The sequence below is a fragment of the Rattus rattus genome, chromosome 1 (genome assembly GCF_011064425.1).
Source record: "Rattus rattus isolate New Zealand chromosome 1, Rrattus_CSIRO_v1, whole genome shotgun sequence".
NCBI classification, from domain to species: Eukaryota; Metazoa; Chordata; class Mammalia; order Rodentia; family Muridae; genus Rattus; species Rattus rattus.
In genome coordinates, this window is record NC_046154.1 from 90335281 (window position 1) to 90354899 (window position 19619).

The 19619-nt window shown below is 54.1% G+C and overlaps 1 protein-coding gene across 1 annotated transcript in view; it reads right to left on the minus strand.

The window, feature by feature from the left end:
- The window catches only part of Col27a1 (collagen type XXVII alpha 1 chain), a 119096-nt gene extending 100497 nt beyond the window's left edge, over positions 1-18599 (minus strand). Inside the window, 4 exon segments of the mRNA XM_032903081.1 lie at positions 2629-2682; positions 8362-10097; positions 13207-13277; positions 18291-18599. Coding sequence (XP_032758972.1) covers positions 2629-2682; positions 8362-10097; positions 13207-13277; positions 18291-18373 — 1944 coding nt within the window. The 5' untranslated portion in view covers positions 18374-18599.
- Between the last annotated feature and the right edge of the window lie 1020 nt (positions 18600-19619).

Here is a 19619-nt window from a genome sequence, read left to right on the forward strand (position 1 = left end):
AGGCTGGTTTTTTCATACCCAAGCCATCTTCCAGGCCCCTCTGACACTTAGCTTCTCTCACATCCATTTCCCCCAGCAAGAACCCATCCAACTCAGAACACAAGCCCACAGAGGTGGGTCATGCCCCAGGTCCTTTGCCCAGAGGCAACAGTCAGGAGCAGACAGGGCGGGAAGTGGCATCTGGAGGGTCCACTGCTCCCTGATTCCACCGCATTCTCATAGCCTTGGGCTGATCCCTCCTGCTCATCAGTTGGCTGTCTCTAAAGCAGCTTCCTCCCTCCTTCTCAGAGCCATCCCCCAGCCGCAGTCTGTCTCATTCAGCACCTCCTCCTTTATCAATTCCTGAACATGGACCCTTCTCTTCTCAGGGTTCTCAGCCTGGGGAGTTTATAGTACTATGCGTGCCCCTCCTGCCCTCCTTCCAACAGTCTAGGGGAATAACAGGTTAGGACCAGGTTCTGAGCCTCACTTAGTCTGCACCCTAGCCCCAGCCCCGGTCTCCCTGTCCTGTGAACACCCCAAGTCTATGGTTCTCTGAGGAGCCTGGAAACGCTCATGTGTTGAGCCTGCCAAGGCTCTGAGGGTGCAAGCAGAGTTCAGGCTCAGTGATGAACATTGAGGACGATTCCTTGAGCCCCGCCCCCACCAGCCCTGCCAGGACCAAGCGTGGCTTAAAAGGTCAAGAGCCGCTACCTCTCCTCCTCGATCTTGGCTGTGCCACACACACCCGCACAGCTGTCCCATCTGCGTCCTGCCAGCCACTGCCTCATAGGCGCATAGTTGATAGTAAGCCAAGCAGACTAATTCCATAGACGGAGTTTCTTGGAGCAGTGATGGGGGGTCCGGGGATTCCCCATCCCTCTACAGGCTCAGGGAGTGTACGGGACCACAGGGCTCTGGGTAAGCTCAGGTACTCTGCCCCTCGCAGGGTCCTGAGCTGCTGTGTGCACAGGGGCACCAGGATTGTTTAACCTAACATTCCACTAGCTATGGGAATTTTAGGATCTATGGAATATCCCGTGTAGACACGGGCTGAAGGAAGTGGGGCAGGTGGAGAGTCTGAAGCGCATCCAGAGAGCCATCCAACCTGGACGGATGCTCCAGGATATAGGACCTTGATCCCATGGGTAAGGAAAGCGAGGTCAGAAAGAGGGATGGACTAGACTCCCCTAAGGTCACCTGGTACCTCTGCTAGGCATCACGTAAGATGGATGGCTTATCTCCTACTGTAGCCAGGTGGAGACCCAGATCTCACTGATAGAAAAATCTGCACAATGGACACTCGGGAAGGTGAGGGGGCAATCGAATCAAACTGCCTGGGCTCAGCCCTGCCTCTGGCATTTACTCTGACTTTATCTAAAGGAGCTGCACCTCTGGGGAATCTCAGTTTTCTCCTTTGTAGAATAAGGAGACCTCTAGCACCTACTTCCCAGGGTGGTTGGGAAGAATGTTGCTATCATGTTCATGTGTGTTAGCCAGCAGAGCTCTGGGAGCGTGGCTGTGCCAGGCAAATTGCTGAGGAGCTCCAGACAGGGAGGGTCAGCAGGAGAGGGGGTGGATTCTCATCTGAGCTGCAGATTGAGACTTTACACAGGAGACCTGCCTGGGAGATGACGCTAAGAAAAACTGGCTGGTGGTCAGGCAAAGTCTGAAAAGAGGGATCGGCTTGCCCAGGCCTGCAATGCTAGGTCAAAGTGCAAGGTCCGACACCTGTATAGTTCCTAACCCTGGGCATGGACCCCAGCAGGATCTGCAGCCAAGAGAAAAGGCAGGTCAGCTGGAAGGTTCCAGAATCCTGGGCTCATGGGGACACAGCCAGGTCTGGAAAGAAACAGGGCCCAAGTAATTACATAACTAAAACCAACTGCTGGGCTTAGAGCTAAAAATATGTAGCAGGCAGTTTCATCCTCTGGTGCTTGCCTGGCCCTTGGCATGAGAAAAGCTCAACCAGTCTGGGCAAGGACATGAGTGCCATTGGTCCCAGCTCAGAAGTGATAGAGTTCCCTCTCAGAAGACCCCAGGGTCCCAGCATTTGGGAAGATCTTGGGCTCTACTCCTGATATTGCTAGTCACACCTTATCCCTGAATAAAGCTGTCCACAGTAGCCTGCAGAGGCTAATGCTGGGTGGGGCCACATGGACAGCATAAAGTGCCCGGCAGGTACCATGTATTTAAGTGGCTGACACTCATAGGCTTGTGCTTCCAGCAGCTACTGCAGTCCAGCTAACCCTGTGCTCCACTCCAGCCTGGGAGTTTAGCCCTTCTCAGGGGCCACAGAACTGTTCCTTCAGAGCCACTAGCCACTATGACCAGTGAGAGTGGGAGGAGGCACCCCAGAGTCTCATCCTCCCACACTGGGGACTTCCAGGTCAAGTATCTGCCCATGCAGGTGGACTTCAGGAATCCCTGCCCTACTGTAGGCCACCATAAGTGGTACAGATAAGAGGACAAGATGTCATCATTGTCATGCACCACACCCATCCCCAAAAAGCACAGTGGAAAATGGGAACAGAAGAGGGCAGGGAAAGGTATGTGGATCACAGCAAACTTGGGCATCATGAGCAATGGAATGCAAACTGAAGGGTCATCCAGATGCCCAAAAGACACCCAGCACGCACAGTCACTTACCCGAGGACCTCGTGGACCCGGAGATCCAGGTAATCCTGGAAGCCCAGGGGGGCCCTTAAAGAGGAAGTAAGAATAGTGTAAGACACAGCAGAAAATACAACAATCCCACACAGAAGTCCACAGCTATGAAGAGTTCCCTGAGTCCTCTGTCTTGGGGAACCCATGCTCATTGGGGCTCTTTCCCATTGGCGAAGCCTTGCCTTTTATCGCTCAGTTAACATGTTAGGATGTCATCTCCTCCAGGAAGCCTTCTTGACCCTTTCTCTCTTCTTTTTTCTTTGGGGAAATATCTGTTTGCAAGCCTGGCTCCCTTGGCTAATGGCAGTCCCCTCAAAGGCACTAACACAGAAAATGAGTCATCCTACCCCCAGGGCTCCGCCAAACGTCTGATAACACAAAACAGCAGGCAAACCCTGGGCTCAGCCAAGTTCTCTGCAGAGCCAGGGCAGAGAAGGGACTTAGCCAAGGTCACACCAAGCATCCTTGCGCCCGCCTGCCCGAGGGACAGTGTAGCACAAAGGTCACACGCAGAGGCTTTGAAACAGCTGGGCTTGACTTCAAATGGCCTCGCTGCCACTCACAGCTGTTGGTATGGCCATTGACAGCCTGGCCTGTGTCAGGGCAAAGGTCCTTGTAGGATTACTTAAAGACAAAGAGTATGTGTCTACTGCCTTATTGACCACAGAGCCTGCACTGAAACACCCATCTGTTTCCACGGGGTCCAGCATCATCAGCTTCCTAGGAACTTGCAACAAACCCCCATAACTCTCTCTGCCTCAGTCTCCCAGGCTAATCCCCAGACATGTTCTTGTTCAACAACACTTAATGGCTCACTTTGCACCCGGAAAGGCCTGGCTGTGAAGCATTGATACACCTGCATGCTCTCATCTCAGCTCCCTTTGCAGGAAAGCAGGCAGTGAACAGCGAACTTTGTTTGCATTCTGATTTTTGCACAGCATGCTGGGACTTCCTCCTGCCCGGGTCCCAGCTTCCCCCATTCAAATGCATGTAGTAACTGATGACCCGTTTCTTCCACCCCAAAGAAGAAAATGAGATTAGCAAACGTGCATGCAAGAGACTGAGTCCAAACCCCTCAAAGGAAGCCAGGCTTTCTAGGAGTGTGAGGCCTGGGAATTCATTTGTTTCAAATAACCATCCACGAGATTCCAGGTTCCCTGCCCAGAGTTAGGATCAGTGTTAAAAACTGAGTTCATTGTGGCTGGCAACAGATTGCACTCTCACACTGGGCAGCATGGGTCGGCTCAGCTCAGCTTGGCGCGATGGCCTGTGAACACTCCGGGGCTTTCTGTCCCCAAGATCCATAACCCAGATCCAGACAGTGAGATAGCACCAGTTAGTCACTGGTCACTGGACAGCCCTATGAGAGGAAGGAGGAGCACAGTGTGGCCTCAGGCAAGTCCCAGCTTGCTCTGAGCCTCTGGGTGCCTGCAGCCAAGCTGACAGTACCACCCCCACCCCCAGTCCACATGGATTTGGGACTGGGTCCAGACGGTCTTCCTCTCCAGAGGCACAGCTTAGGTTGAAGCTTGCACGGGCACAGCACCCTGCTGCCACTCAGAGGTGGCTTTGTGCCAGCTGTTTTGTCTCCCTCTCCAAACCCGGGTTTCCACGGCTGCCCAATGAGGATAATAATAGCTCGTCGCCACAGATAATCTATAAAATGTGCTAATCCCCGTGCCTGGCATGACGTTGATGCTCAAATAGCATGAGTTGTTATTTCTGCTAGGCAACCCCCCTGGGATTTCCCCATTCGGCAGCTTAAGCTACACACGCCCCTTGCTACTGTTTTGGGGAGAGTGGTGTCTTTTTGCGAGTAGGCCCGCCTCCTTGGCTCAATTCTCCCAGGCAGGTGACCCACGATTGGAGGGAAGTGCACAGCTGTAGGTCTCCGGAGCCCTTCCAGTGGGTTAAAAAAGAATCAGAAACAGCTCAGAGATGCAAAGAGAGGCCACACAGCTAGCAGAGAGCAGAAGGTGAACAGGACCCCTGGGTTTGATTTTCCACCCTGGGCAACTTCTTCACAGTCAGTGCTGGACTGTGGCCTGACCTAAACCCCTTAATGAGACCATTCCCATTGGCCAGAAAGTCAGGCCCTGATGAGGCTACAACTACGGAAGCCTGGAGGCATATTCCTGACATTTCCAGAACCTGACCTCATCTAACACATCTATTCAGCACACCCCAGGGCAACTCGGCTTCTATAGCTCATCTTGGTAAGGCCAGCCTACGGCCTGGTTCTTGACACAGCAATCTGGGCCCCCAGGTGAGACGTAGCTACCACCTCCAGCACACCAGCCAGGGACCTGGGCCACGGCCACCCAGGCCAGCTTCAGCCAAGCTCCTGGCATGCCCAGTGTTCACTTTGTTGGCTCGGGTAATGGTGGGTGCCCTGGCCCCTCTGCTTCATCTGAGCGAGTGCCTGCCTTTGCACAGTGGAAAACGTGGCTGTTTCTTTCCAGGCCCACAGCCTGAGCGGGGGAGCCCAATGAATCATGAGCTGGGGTGGGATTTTTCCACTCCACACTGGAAACAAGGAGGCCTCTGAGAGGGCTCGAGTGGGGGAGGGGTGGGGGCCGCAGGCCTGTCTCTGTCCAGGGAGTGCAGGAGGCCTGGGCTGGGGTGCATGCACACACTCAGAGCCATGGAAACATGAAATGGCCCTGCGGGTTTCCCCTGCTGTCCTGACCTCCTGTTGCTGGTCCAAGGGGATCCTGCTCTTGAATAAGAACCGCCTGTCCCCCTTGTGCCAGATGCAGTAGAGCTCTGCACAGAGTCAGACCTGCTGCCATCTCCCCTGGCAACCAGCAAATAGGGAGACATTCTATAGGCCTGGGTCTAGAGTACAAGTCTGAGTGCTCTGTGTGGGTGACCTAAACAATGACCTGGGACCCTATTCTGTGCCTGTCCCTTGGTGAGGCCATAGGTGTCTGCAGAGCACTGAGCTCTGGTCTGGGATGTACCTTCTCCTTGGGAACACAGCTGTGTGGTCCTGAATGAGTGACCACACCCCTCCATTCCTCCAGTCTCAGTGTGTCTAGCCACAAAATGGGAATATAATAAACCATTTTCTAAGTCCATATGTATACTCCAGGCAGACTCTTTTGGCCCCCGAAGCTCCTCTGCTCCCCAAGAGTCAACTTCCAAAGCTTGCATCCCTGGCTTCTTCACGCTCCTTCTTCTAGTGGGGCCCAGTCACTGGAAGACCGCAAGAGGCTGCCTGCAGGGAGAGCGGTACCTTCCCTTCTGTACACTCACTACTTTGTGACGAAAGTCGGGCGCAGGAGTGCAGTTCTGGATGGATACTGGTAACACCTTTCCTGTCCCTTCCACGTGGAGGTCACCAGGGTTTGACAGGTAACAGCCGTGGTTGCAAGCCCCTGCTGGCTTCTCCTACGCCGCCCAAACCTTCAACAAGTTCCTCCTGAATCTACAGAGCAGTAAGTCTTACTGTATCCCCAGTCCGCAGAAACTACAGCTCAGAGAAGCTAAGTGATCTGCCTGAGCTCACACAGCACAAAGCAACTAGAAATTTTATCACCACTTGGGGTAAGAATAAAAAGGGTTAGTTTTTTTTTTTTTTTTTTTTTTTTTAGAATACAAAGCATGTATGTTTCTTCAGTCCACATAACCCTGTCATGCCTTTGATGGGGGGAGGTTATGTTTGACCTAAAGGATCCTGGCCTGGGAATCGGGATAACCTGGTTTTTGCAAGGATCACATTCATGTCAGAGATCTCCACTGAGGACTGCGGTTTATGTCTTGGCCTGATCTCCCCAAGGACACAAGAAATACAAGCATTGGCTGAGAACAGCAGGTTCCTGGGCATGCAGTTCCATGATATTCTGTGACCCAAATCCTGGGCTTAGACAATTGCCCCACCTGAGAACCATGACACATGCCGACCATAGCCTCCCCAGCCACTGCTCGCCAATGCCGGTCCTAGAAGGGATTCCAACCCTTGAGAAGAGTGAGAGAATTCCCCAGTTGCTGTACTCAAGGAGACAGTCGTACTGGCTTCCTTCCTATGACACTTCCTCGACTTGAGAGGTAGAAGCAACTGCCCCATGCTACAGAGCCAGCTCAGAGGAAGTATGGAGCAGAATCAGGATTTGAACCTGGATCTCTGCATCCCAATACCCAGGAAGCATAGCCCCCCCACCCCCTTGCCGTGCCCAGGTCCTGTAGATAGGAGAGATGAGAGGGTAGGATGTGTGTTCATATCCCCATGACCTCCATTCCCACACCCCTCCACACCCCGCAAACGTGGCCCTGTATTCTCTCCACTCCTGGCCTGCTGAGAGAGAGAGAGAGTGGCTGGCTTCCTTCATTCAGCTGTGGTGTGCCACAGAGCCAGAGTCGGGACTCTTTGTCTCGAGGGTGGTTCACCTCCTCCAGCCCTGTGCTCCAGGGCCCTGGAGTGAACAGCTCAGTATGCAGAGCAGTCCGAGCCAAGAGCACCCAGTTCAGGTGGGTGCAAAGGTTCCCTGTCTTGTTCTCCAGGTCCTTTGGTGCCCCGCCTCCAGACTGCCGATTGGAGCACAGCGGAAACTTGAGCCAAGTGCTGACCTAACTGCGGAGTAATGCACACTATTTCCATAAGCTTCGAAATATGGTTATAATGAGCAGACTCCGTCCCTTTGGAGACGGGCTGGGTAAATATTATTCCTAATGATTATTAAAACTCATTAAGCATGTTTGCAAGTCCCAGGAAGTCCCAGCATCTGCCACTGTCTCCACATTGCAAGGTGCCTGACCCTCAAACCCAAAGCCCAGTGGGAGACCTGGCTCTGAGGAGGAAGCAACCACTGAACGGTGGCCATTGCCAAGGTCGGAGCAGGGGATTAAACCTTCTAGAACCCCTATCCTACTACTACCTGCCTGGGTGAACTGGCCTTCAGCTAGGGAAGGTCATTGGCCCTGGATACAGTCCCAGGCAAGCCCCTGCACATGCTATGTCTTTTCTTTGTCTTTTCCTTGCTCGCCCTGACCCACAAGATCTTTCCTCATCCTCAACTCCTTGACTAGGGCTGGGTAATCAAGTCAGGATGCCAGCCAGGTAAAGCATATGGACAGGAAGGGCAGGTGGGAAGCTTGCACCTGACAGCCACCACCCCTCCCACCCTCCAGGCGAGCCCAGTGGACAAGACTTTCCTTTGACCCCTCCCACTTTGTCAACATCAGTAACTACTAGATTTCATAAAAAGAAAACCGCGTGTGCCAAGCAAAACACATCCCAAGCTACTCATCCATGACTTCTGTCCACAGCTCCCAGACAGGCACACAGGCCAGCAGCAGGGCCACAGGAGAAGCTGTTTCTTGGCTCGCTCTGGTGACCTAGGTCTGTTATCTATGGTGTTTCTGAAGCCACAAGACTCTTGTATTGGGTTAGGCATGAGTTAGCTAAAACCCAGGGACTTCTACAGAGTTGCTCCAATGACCAGTTGGGCCAGCAAGCCGGTCTTGATCCGCACCAATGTCCCTAAAGCTCTTCAGCAAACTGTTGTGCCCCAGTCCCGTTTCCTATCTGGCTCACAATTCTGCCCTAGGATATATGACTAAGACAGTAAGGCCAAGGAGTTGTGGCCCTAACTAGCTCCCTGCCCCTAGTAGCTCTTTTCCTCCTCACCCTTACCAGGGGGTGTTCTCTTGAACCAAACTGCCCCAGCCAACCACTTATGTACCAAGTAGCATGCGGACCCTACCCAGTCTTACCGGCAAGCCACAGTCTCCCTTGGAGCCAGGAGGCCCCATCAGCATCAGGAAAGGTGTAGGTTCCGGCAGGTGGAAGAAAGAAAAGCTGCTGCTGGTTGGCTGGGGGCTGGAGGACAGGAGGTGGGCTGGGGCAAGGACCAGGGCTGGAGTGGACAGCTGGCTAGGCTTGGTTGTCAGGTCTCTTGGTGAAGCATCCCTGGCTGTCTTCCCAGAGCTGAGAGGTATGGGCTTCCGGGGGCTGCTCTTATGTCTGGTTTTCTTGGAAGCTTCCAATCCTGTGATTTTCTTGCTTCTAGCAGGAGTTGAAGTAGAGTCACGTGTGGAAGGCATCATTCTAGAATTTCCAACACCCAGAGGAGGGAGGGCTGTAGCCAGTGTCTGAGAGCCCAGATAGGAAACAGAGGACTGGGCCACAACAGTTTGCTCAAGAGCCTTAGGGACATTGGTGAGGGCCAAGACTGGCTTGCTGGCCCAACTGGTCATCTTGGACTGAGGTTTTGCTACTGTGGGGATAGTGAACTTCTTAGGTAAGCCAGTAGTAGGGTGCAGGGCCTGGGGGCTGGGGGTTGGAGGTTGGGGTGTCATGAAAGTCTTCTGGACAGGCCTCACAGTGGCACTAGAGACTTTGGAGGGTGATGGGTGGGAGGTGAGGGGTGTTGGCTTCTGGGTGGTTGGAATGGGCTTTGAGAATGAAGGGGGACCTGCTTTCTGGATTGCCTGGGGACTTTTCATGGGGGTAACTGAAAGGGAAGAAACAGAAGGCTTGGTCGGGGGACGTTTGGTGGGGCTAGTAGCTGTGATCTGTCGTGGCTGGGCAGGAGCTGAATGAAAAACCCTGGTGGAATTAGCCAGAGCAGCTGAAGGGGAGGGGGAAGGTGTTTTTCTGGCTGACTGTTTGGCAGGGACCAATGGTGTCTGAGAAGAGCCGTGTTTGGAGACATCTTGGTGGACCATCCTTAGGGGCTTGGTGGGCACGGCAGGAGCCATAGTCACCATGAGTCCCCTGCTTACAGGCCTGGACCCTAGGGTTGCTGGGTTTCTGGTCAGGTTCCCCAGACCAAGCAAGGCTGGTTCAGGATGCAAAGCAAAGGCTGGGCCAGAGTCCCAGGGAAAGAGGGCTCCCACCTGGGGACCATACGTGTCCACCTGTCGGCACCGTTCTCTCAGGTGGGCACAGTAATTGTGAGCGACCTGCGCCACGGGATGGATGCTGAACTGACAGAGTGCACCTTCAAACTGGACAGCGCGGGGGTTCATCTTCCCCAAGAGAAAGGAGCCCTGGGGGTCAAGCATGGAGTCCCTACGGGAAGGCAGCGGAACAGGTACCCTGTGCTGCCCACAGGCTGTCACCAATGTGACCGTGCGACCACGCAACTCTAGGGCCAGGTGGTGCCAGCGCCCATCATGCACATCCAAGTCGAAGGCCACAGATTGCCGAGGTCCCAGGTGGACGAGAGTCCTGCCAGGGAGGAACTGCAGACCCAGCTGCAGCCTGTGTTTCCTGCTGTGGATGGCGAAGAGGAAGGCATGGTTCACACGGTGCGAACAGAGGCTCAACACCAATGCCAGCTCCCGCCCCAGGGTGGTGGGAAGGACATTGGCAGTAGGGGCCTGCAGCTTGGCCCGCTGTGTGAAGATGAAGCCAGACGGGAAAGGAATGACACCAGGGGGTGCGGGGCTCCGGCCACCCCCAGCTTTCGTCCAGCTGAGGCCCAGCCGCTGGAGGACATCCACATCTGGGAGGGATAAGAGAAGATGGTAAGAGCCTGCTCCAGTCAGGGCTACAAGCAGTTGCCTGGTAATCGGCTCGTTTTCCTTCACAGAGCCCTACCCCAGGTTGAGGTGTCACATTGCAGCCATCTGTAACATACTGCAACCTTGTATCCCAGGGTTGGGCTTCATGCTCCTGCCTGCCCTCCCAAGTCCTTCCTGGAACCACATCCCAGCTCTACTACCCCCTAACCCTGTGGCCCTAGAACCTCAGACTTCCCACCTGTCAGATGGGGTCATATCATAGGACCCACTGGGAAAGGACGTTGAGATTAGCAAATAAATGCCTTTGTGGTAAAAGGACTAACAGTAAGTACTTTCAAATGACAACCGCTGTCATCAAAGATAATGATATTCACCAAACACCTCAGACCAAGAGACACCCTTCTCTACTTTCAGGAAGCACTGGAACTCAGTCAGGATGTTCAGAGAAGCTAGCTGGTCTCACCACCTCCTCAGAGGCACACCTTCCCACCCTGAGTCTCTGGCTGGAGCAGGCTGAGGAGCTGTTTTCTGCTCTCAGAGGGAGCTAAAACTTTACTGAGCCTTCCTCCTGAGTGGCAGAGGTAAAAACAATGTACCCATGCAATCTCCAGTCTCCAGTCAAGCACACAGACATCTGTCCATGGTCTAGTCCATTCCTATCCTTAGTAATTACATTGATGGGGCTTCCTAGAGCAAAAGAAGGGTTTTAAAAAGAACAAATTCAGATGTTCTCTCCATGCATGTAAACCGGGTTCTCTCAACCATCTTCGAGGCAGAAAAACTCAATGATCCCTACTGTATGCATGCATTAGATCTAACAATCTCTTGGGTGCTTTAGAGACAAGTTTTTATACCATGTAGCCTCATGTTCATGGAACGGCATCCTGACCCACTTCTCTGGGTTATCTGATCATCTTTAGCTCTCTGAACTGCCAGTATCTATTTACAAAAGTTGGCTCCTGACCTTGACCTCTGCCAGGGGCTACCAAGTGCCTCTGGAACTTCCAGCTATCTCTAAAACTTCTATCTGGGTTGATGTCTAGGTCAGAAGCCTTGAGGGTTTAATGGTACATGTCGAATGTTCTCTCCTTATTGCCCTGTGTCCAGAACATAGGTCACGCTGGAGCCTGAATCCAGCACATGACATCTATCTGACTCCCAGCTGAAAACCGTGAGCAGACAGATGGGTGGGTGGGTGGGTGGATGGATGGATAGATGGATGGATGGAGAGAAAGACAGACATGTATAGATGGGCAGAGATGGAGGGACCAAAGGATGGGGCCATGAGGAGCACCTATATGTTCATTCTCGCCCAAGCCTTGCCTGAGTCTCTTCCTCATCTTCGAGCCTTAGTTTCTCTGCCTATAAACCTCAGACAGAATAATAGGCTTCCAATGTTCTAAGATTTCTGCACCCCCAGGGTGCTGTACCCATAGCTTATAGGAAGACTCTCTTCTGTAGAAGCCGAGGTCCTTCTTTATCACCCATAGTCCCGCCTTCCTATCCTTTCTCAGACCTGCCAGTCCCCTACTCTAAGCTAAATCAAAACATTACTTATGATTCTCTTAGCAGATCTTACTGGTTTTAGTTACAAGACTGTCTTATCATAAAATCTATTCACTATAAACAACCTTAAGCGGGAGGAGACATTTAGCGAGGGAGGAAAGCCACCTGCACACCCCACAGCGCTGAGCATTTCTCAGGCCTGCTCTTGGCACACACCCTTCTCTCCATGCCAGGCCTCCCGCCAGGTGGCCAACCCCAGGAGAGACACAGCTGGCCAGGACGGACCTCACATTGGACTGCTCCCCATTCATCCCCAGATGCCTTTCAAAGTGGGGAATCCCTGAAGCTGTTAAAGCAAGGACAGTGACTCCTGAAGTTCCCACCCACTGTAGAAGACAGTGCTCCCTGGACCTTTCAGATGAACAAAATCACAGCTGACAAGAACAAAACTGAACATGCCTACCATGTTCATGTGTCAACCACCCTGAACTCAGGCAGGAACTAGCCTAGCTATGTTACACACATGAATTAGAGCTAATAATAACCCTCTGGATTTTTGAGGCCAGGTTTCACTACATGGCTCATACTTGGAAGCTTCCTGCCTCTTCCTCAAGTGCCAAGATGGCAGATGGGTGCCCGCAGATTAGGCTAACAATAATTTACCCAGGCTGCTGTGCAGCTCACAGCTGGACTGGAACCTTGGGACCCAAGCTCAGGGTCCCAGCCATCACCCCACACGTTCTGAAGCTATTTGGATTAGACAGGGGGCAAAGCAGAGCTGCATGTAGAATCCCACCGGGAGGAAGAGACAGGGGACACGGAATGAACCGAGTGAGGGCCTGCGCCAGGGTGCACTAAGGCTGGCCAGCTGGCTCCAGCAAGATGCCTTTATTACATAAACCTGGCTCGGTACAGCTCCGGTCGCTCCCACCCCCTGCCTGACTCAGGACTCTGGACAGCTGTTCCACAAGCTTGGAAAATATGACACATGAGCAAATGTTGCTGGGCAGCAAAGTCCCTTCCGGGCATGGCCCTTACCTCCCAGGGGTACAATTCCCACTCAGTGGCCAAACCAGGCCATGGGGACTCCTGAGGTGCCTGCTGTCTGCCCCAGAATGTGGCAGGCACAAAGGAGGGAAGGGCAATTAATTTAAGAGATGTGCTGTCCATTTGGCCCAGATATGGGAGAGTCTGAGTTTCTATGGGGAGTGAGGAGGCTAGCCCATCAATGCCTGGACAGCTCCCCAGGGACAACAAAAGCCAAGGGTATGGGGATGCCAGGCATGGGCAAAGACAATGCTGCCTCCATGTTCCCTAGCAGTGGTTCTTAAGAAATCTACCAGAGTGAGGCAAAGGAAGCACTCTTTGGGATCAGACTCTTGGGAACAGGAGGAGAGTCCTGCATTCAGCCTTTCCCACCCCTCACAGACTCCAAGGGGTTGGGCCTATGGTTGGCTCCATTCTCTGGATGGGAAAACTGAGCCTATGCATTCCAGCTAATGGTGTGGATGTCTGCAACCTGAGTTCTCGAATTCTCTTCCGCCCTCCTTTGTCTCCCACTGGACAAAGAAAAGAGAGAGTTACCTTCAGGAGCTCCTTGGGTGGAGGCCAGATGACAGGCAAATGAGACCAAGATCCAGGCGAAGAGGAATCCCCTAGAGACAGGCAGACACAAATGCATACAGCATTAGCTCTCATCCTCCCACCCAGATCCGGCTAGGGAGCCAGGAGGGATGGTCTAGCTCAGTTCCCTTCCATCCCGGTCTCATCCTAGAGTCCAGAGGCAAGGCGTAGCCTTTAAGTGCCAATCAGAGTGACTCTGGATCCCCAGCCCAGCACCCCGGCAAGCTTTGCTCTTCACAGAGGGGTCCAAAGCTCTATGCTAGATGTCGGACGATCTAGAGTCCGGCCCCTCCACTCAGTGTCTCCTTCTGCATTACAGCCTCAGAAGTTCAGGGCAAGCCTCCCTGGGCTCTGGGCAACAAATAATAGAGCCAAAGATAAAAGGCAGATGGAAAATACAAAGTCTGCTTGGATGACTGGTATACTCAAGGTGCCAGGAGAAGAGAGCCCTTCTCAGGGCTCAGACACAGTTCATCACACTTCGTTATGATAGAAGAAAACAGGGGTTGGGAGGCAGAGCCAAGCCTTCCCAGGAGCAAATCTGGTTACCTATGACTTCCAGGCTGTGTGACACCAGATGATTCACTACACCTTCCTGAACTCTTCTGATCCTATGCAGCGCGGACTGTCACACCTTTGCTTGCAAACCAGATGTGGGAATTAAACTGGCTCATGTATTCAAGGGCTGCCCTGGCTCAACCAGAGAAGCCCTCCCTCACTGGTTGCCTCACCTCCCTCACTGCTACCACTGATTATATTCCATCTTCCTGTGGGAGCAGCCACTGGGACACCCAAGCCACTCAGGGTGGGAGGATCCTCAGGAGGGTGGATGGAAAGCTGGGGCCCGTGGCCAGAGATAGCAGAGATGGCACTGGAAGCTGAACTGGGTGAGTGGTGAGTGGTAAATGGTAAGGGCTCTGGCTGGGGCACGCTGCCTAGGTTCCTCTACCAAGAGTAAAACCAGGCTGGCGTGTGCCTGGAGAACAGGGCAGTACAGGAAAGCCAGGGCCGCTGTCTGCAACTCTTGGCTCCTTCCCTGCCAGATCTCCCTACTTCAAATCTAGTGGGAGTTATAATCAAGAGCATGCGTGATGTCAGCACTGTGTAACACACCACCGGGCTCACCCTCCCATGGAGTTCCAGCACTGCATGGATACCGATCACACAGTCACTAGTTCAGAAAGGCACATGTGACTCAAGTATAGCCGGTGAGAGGTAGACTGTCACATGTCTCTGTAGTGAATGGGGGACCATGTGTTATAGCAGGACTCTTGACATGCGAGTGTCTTCCCAAAGATTCCCTCCCTGGTTCTACCTTCTTCCAGGCCCTTCTTCACCCTTTCCAGTCTTTAGTCATTGCTAGGAACTCTCCTCTCTCCTGGGGCCAGATGTCCCCTCTCACTGAGGTTAACAGCTAGTAGTCAAAAGTTCCCAGGCACACTGAGTCTGCCTTCTGCCATGGCTGCCTCTCAAAAGCCACAGGCAGCCCCAGTGGTCCTGGGAAGTGGGAACAGGCTACTTGGTTTTCTTTGACAGAGAAGCCTACACCTAGCAAGGGCAGGTCCTTCCCTTCAAAGGCACCTTGTGCATTTCCCATAATATATCCCCATTCAGGAAGGTACACTAAGAAACAGTGCCCAGGCAGCATGGGGAAGAGCCAACCCCCGCATCCAAGCTTAGACGGCTTCCCCACCAGGCCTATATTCCAAAAGTTCCCAGAAGTTCGACATTCAAGAAGCTGCACCCCTGACTCCTGGCACCTGTCCTCACCTTAAGTCTGCCAATGCTATGTCACCTGCACCTGTCTTGGATGTTTTCCAAATGACAGAGGGACACCAGGTGAGCGAGAGAAGGCACAAGAGCCACATGTGTCCCAACTCATCTGTGGCTGTAGTTATGGGCACCCAAGAGGCCAGATGAGAGTACACTACTAAGTTCTCAACGGTCAGAGGGAAGACTCTGGGGATGGAATCCCGTTGCCTTGTGCCGTTCGGCTGCCTAAGGCCAAGCCCCAGAAAACTGTCACTAATGCAGCTGATTTTCTGGGGTTGGGTTTCTGTGCACATTGGCGGCACAAACTTCCCAGTATCCAGCCCATCTCAGTGAGAGAAGGGCCTTGAAGATCCCGAGGGACCGGATTCTACCCCTACCCAATCCTTTTGGAGAGATAGTTAACAAGAGCCCAGAGAGAAGGGACTTGCCCAGAGCCACACAGCCAGTCAAAACAGACCTACATTTTATTTGTTTTCCCTAGAGAAGAAAGTGAATACTTTTACAGACTTGCTACTTGCTGGGGACCAGAGTTTCAGCTTTCTCGGCAGGACTAGAGAGGCAAGCAGGAGCCCCAGAGCCATCTCTATGAGTAAGTTCTAGCCTGGAAAGTTGGCTGCGGAAGGGAGGAGGCCCGGCAGCGAGCGTGACTACTGTTCCAGTGCTGTTTAGGCTACTGTTAATAATGCTGGTGGCTTCACTGGCTCCCAGCTTTGTTCTCCCTGACTTCTGTTTTCATTACCGCCTCATAGCCCTTGGCTTGGCCACAGAGGGGCTCCAAGGTATCTGAAAGATCAATTCATAAGGCCAATTCCCAGATTGCTAGCTTGCCACACACGGATGTTCCTGCTTAGAGATTTGGCAAGAAGCTGCCTTCTATCTGGACGGCTGTCCTCCATACCTGTTTCCTGGAAACACTGGAGACTGAGAAGTCCACCCCAGATTCAGCATTCAGAGAAGTCCAAGGTCCCCAAGCCCAGAAGACACAGGAAGCTCTGAGGATGGCAGCTGTGTGGAGGCTGTCTCCAGCTGCCCTACCATGAACTGAGTGATGCCAGGGCTGGCTGGGAAGGGCATGAGTCTGTCCCTGTCCCACCTGCTTCTGTGGCCTTAGCAGACCTTGTGTGCCCAAGACAGCCACACCCTGGTCCTTCTCCACACCTTCCACCTCCTCCATTGGGAACACACGCGCACACGCACACACACACACACACACACACACACACACACACACACACACACACACACACACGTCATTTGTCTGGACAGGATACGGTCCAGAACTTTCCCATTGACTCATACCCATTCACAAAGCAGCAAGCACAGATACAAATAGCAGCTGTGGTTTACTGAACACCTACTATATGCCAGGTCATGTTCAGAGCCCTTCGTGAGCATGCTTCTTTAACTTTCAAAGAAATGCTTGCCAGCTGGGAGGGCTCCTTGCCTGCTCGGAGGGTGGGAGCTCACCTTATTGATATAGAAAGGAGAAGCAGAGGGGTGGCGGGCCCGGCCAAGCACACACACAGTACAGTGGACTTGAACTCAAATTGCCTCCTACGCTCTGCACCAGAGTCTGCTTCCCACTGAAGTGAGCCCAGGACTGTTTCCCTGCCATCCATGACGGCTCCTCTGCATGTCAGACCAGGCCAGACCATGGGGACATATAGAAGGTCCCTGGGCACTGAGATCAGAAGAAAGAAACTGCCAACAAGATATCAGGAGAGTATGTTGGGACGCAAGCAGAGACAAGGGAAGGTATTGACAATAGGTTATTTCAACGAAGGTCCCAGAGCTCAGTATTCACCCAAGAGCAGCAGGGCCTACGGATGCCCAGGAAGGAGGGTTCTCAATGCAGAAGCAAGGAAGGACAAGAAGGAGAGAGGGTAGGGCAAAGCTGGAAGGCCTACTGAAACCAAGTTGGGTAGGCACTTGGTGACATATGGTCAGAAAGTCAGGGAGGCTTTGGTACTGCTTGCTTTCCTCAAGCTTTAGCCCCGTTTGGGGGAGGGGGTGATCTCTGGCACGACCACACTGCCCAACCGCTGGCATCTGCCCTGGCACAGGGTCTCCCGGAGAAAATGAGTCACCAGTGTGCTCACTAGTGCCCTGTGTATACGAATGCGTGTGGTGGGGGAGTGGGGGAATCTCAAACAGCCAGCTTTTTCCAAGACATGGGGGGGACTCATCACCCTGGCTCCAGCTCAAAGGGGCGTTTCCTGAGAGGGTGGGCGGTACTACAACTCCAGCCAACCTCTCCTGGGAGCCCAAGAGTCCCAGCAGGATGGACAAGCCCTGTGCTTAGCTGTAGTCCAAAGGGCCCCTCTGGACCATGTTCTCCCACACACACCCACACATAGTGACTGGATCCCTCACTCTCTCTTACAACTTCAGCACAAGCTGGGAATCCCAACCGCAGGGTGCCAGCTGTGTGCGGCCCCGCCCTGGAGATTCCCGGCCCCTCTCTGGCCGCGGTTCCCTCATCTGTACAAGGAGGTTGGACTTGGTGATCTCCCAGGGCCTTTCCGCTCCCACAAGCTGACTTTCTCACTCCTCGCTGCTCGCTGCTTAGGAGAGGGACAGGAACTGCAGGCTTCCCGGGAGAAGCTGGGAAGTCTGAGGTACGCAGACCAAAGCAGACACTTTCACAGGCAGAGAGGTTAGGAAACGCAGGAACGTGCAGAACCAGAAACTGAGCCAGGAGCAGACGCCCGGACCTGAAGACCTACAAACTTGACTCACAGGACGGAGGAACTAGAGCCCTGTAAGCTTTCGACCTGCAGACACCGAGACTCTCTCCTCCTATCCCTGCCCCTGCCCCCTGCCCGCCACTCTGGGCACTGCCACTAGACCCCACTTCGGATCTCTGGCTGGCTCTGCGGCGGACCCTCCCCTGCTGGCCCTTGCCCCAAAGGAACGGTGCAGCTCGGCCTGGGGGGCGCAGCCCCCGTTAACCCTTGGCATTTCGCCTGGCGGAGGCGCAGGAAGCTACAGGAAGCTGACGTTCCTCTGCGAGCGCCCGGAGTGGCGGGGAACCCCAGACTCTTGTGCACATCCGAGTCGCAGGAAGCTGAATCGGGGGCAACCCTGAGATTGTACTCACCCCCCGCATCCTGTCGCCGCTGTGCCTCGGGCCCCCCTCGCCGATCCCGTGCCCATGGCAGGCCCCTACTTCATGCTCCCGAGCCCGGGGGGCAAGTGTGGGCGCGCCCCATGGGGCCGCCAGCCCCCCGCCGCGCCGCGCCAGACCGGCTCAAAGCGCGCTGCCGGCGCACCCCCAGCGCAGCCCTGCGCCCAGGAGCGCCGGAGCAGGCGGACAGCACGGCCCCAGCCCCGCGGTCGCCCGCGCCAGGCCCATGGTCCCAGGACTGCCGGAACCGCGCTCGCCCCTGCTTGCTCTTTTTCTGCTTCCACCGAAAAGGAAGAAGCAAGAAAAGGCAGAGAGAGATGATCAAACTTTTGGAGGCGGGCCGCTAACGGTCTCTGGAGGCAGAGCAAGGCCGGGCGAACGCGCGCGGAGGGCGGTGGAAGCTGCCTCCCCGCCGGCCTGGGGGAGGAGAGGAAAAGGAAGGATTTGGGGGAAATGAAGGCGATTTAAAGTCTCGGCCCGCCGCAGCTCTCCACCTTCTTCTCCTCCCCGCGCTGGGCCGCCCTCTGCTGCCAACTGCTGCCCCCTGCCGGCCACAGCAAGGGATGCAGCATCGGTTGCCATCCATCCACCTATCCATCCTAGGGGGACATCCCACCCCCAGAACTCAAAACAGACGCGTGAAAAGGGGGGCTACTCCAGGCTACTCAGGGATCTATCACAAATGAGATTAGGAACTCATTATTATTGACACCGAGGGTCCTCGATAGCAGAAGGTGGGAGACAAAAGGAGAAAATTCTACTCCTGAAAGGGTCCAAGAGCTGCAGGAACGCAGCTGGGACCTTGACTTGGTATCTACATTTCCACGACAACCAGCATCTGTCTTAACTCCCAACTCTTAGCAAAAAGGTTGCATCTTAGAGCTCCGGGAAGACCGCTGTGAGTGACCGTATTAAATGTGTTCGGCCTTCCTGCACTTTCTCTGACCAGAGACTCCCCGGGATCCCACGCTTCACCCTCTGACACCCAGGCAGATTCCCAAATTCACAACCACGGCTCAGTCCTGAGACTAAATCTCTGCCCTTTATAAGCGACTCATACTCACTGACTGACCAGTGCGCGCACACACACTCTTCCACAGGCACACTCCAAACACTCACACTCATTCACACGCAGACACAGCCACGCGCTGTTCTGAGCTCCCGCGAAACACCTTTAGATGTCTGGATTCCTGGCGAGCTCAGACGCTACGCTTCCAGAGGCAGCTACCCGAGTGCTCACACGTGCACAAATGCACATGCAGAGCGCACACACTCCCATATGCACAGTCCATGAAGGTCCCTGAGTGTACACCCCCTCCCCTTGCACACGACCCTCTGAGAATGGCAACCACAGGCGTGCATACTGGACTTAGACCCACTCCAGCACAAGCATCCACCTTTGCGCACTCCAAACGCCCAACTCTCCGTGAGTCCCAGGGCACTTACTGGGTCCCTAAGTGCGACGCTGGCCGGT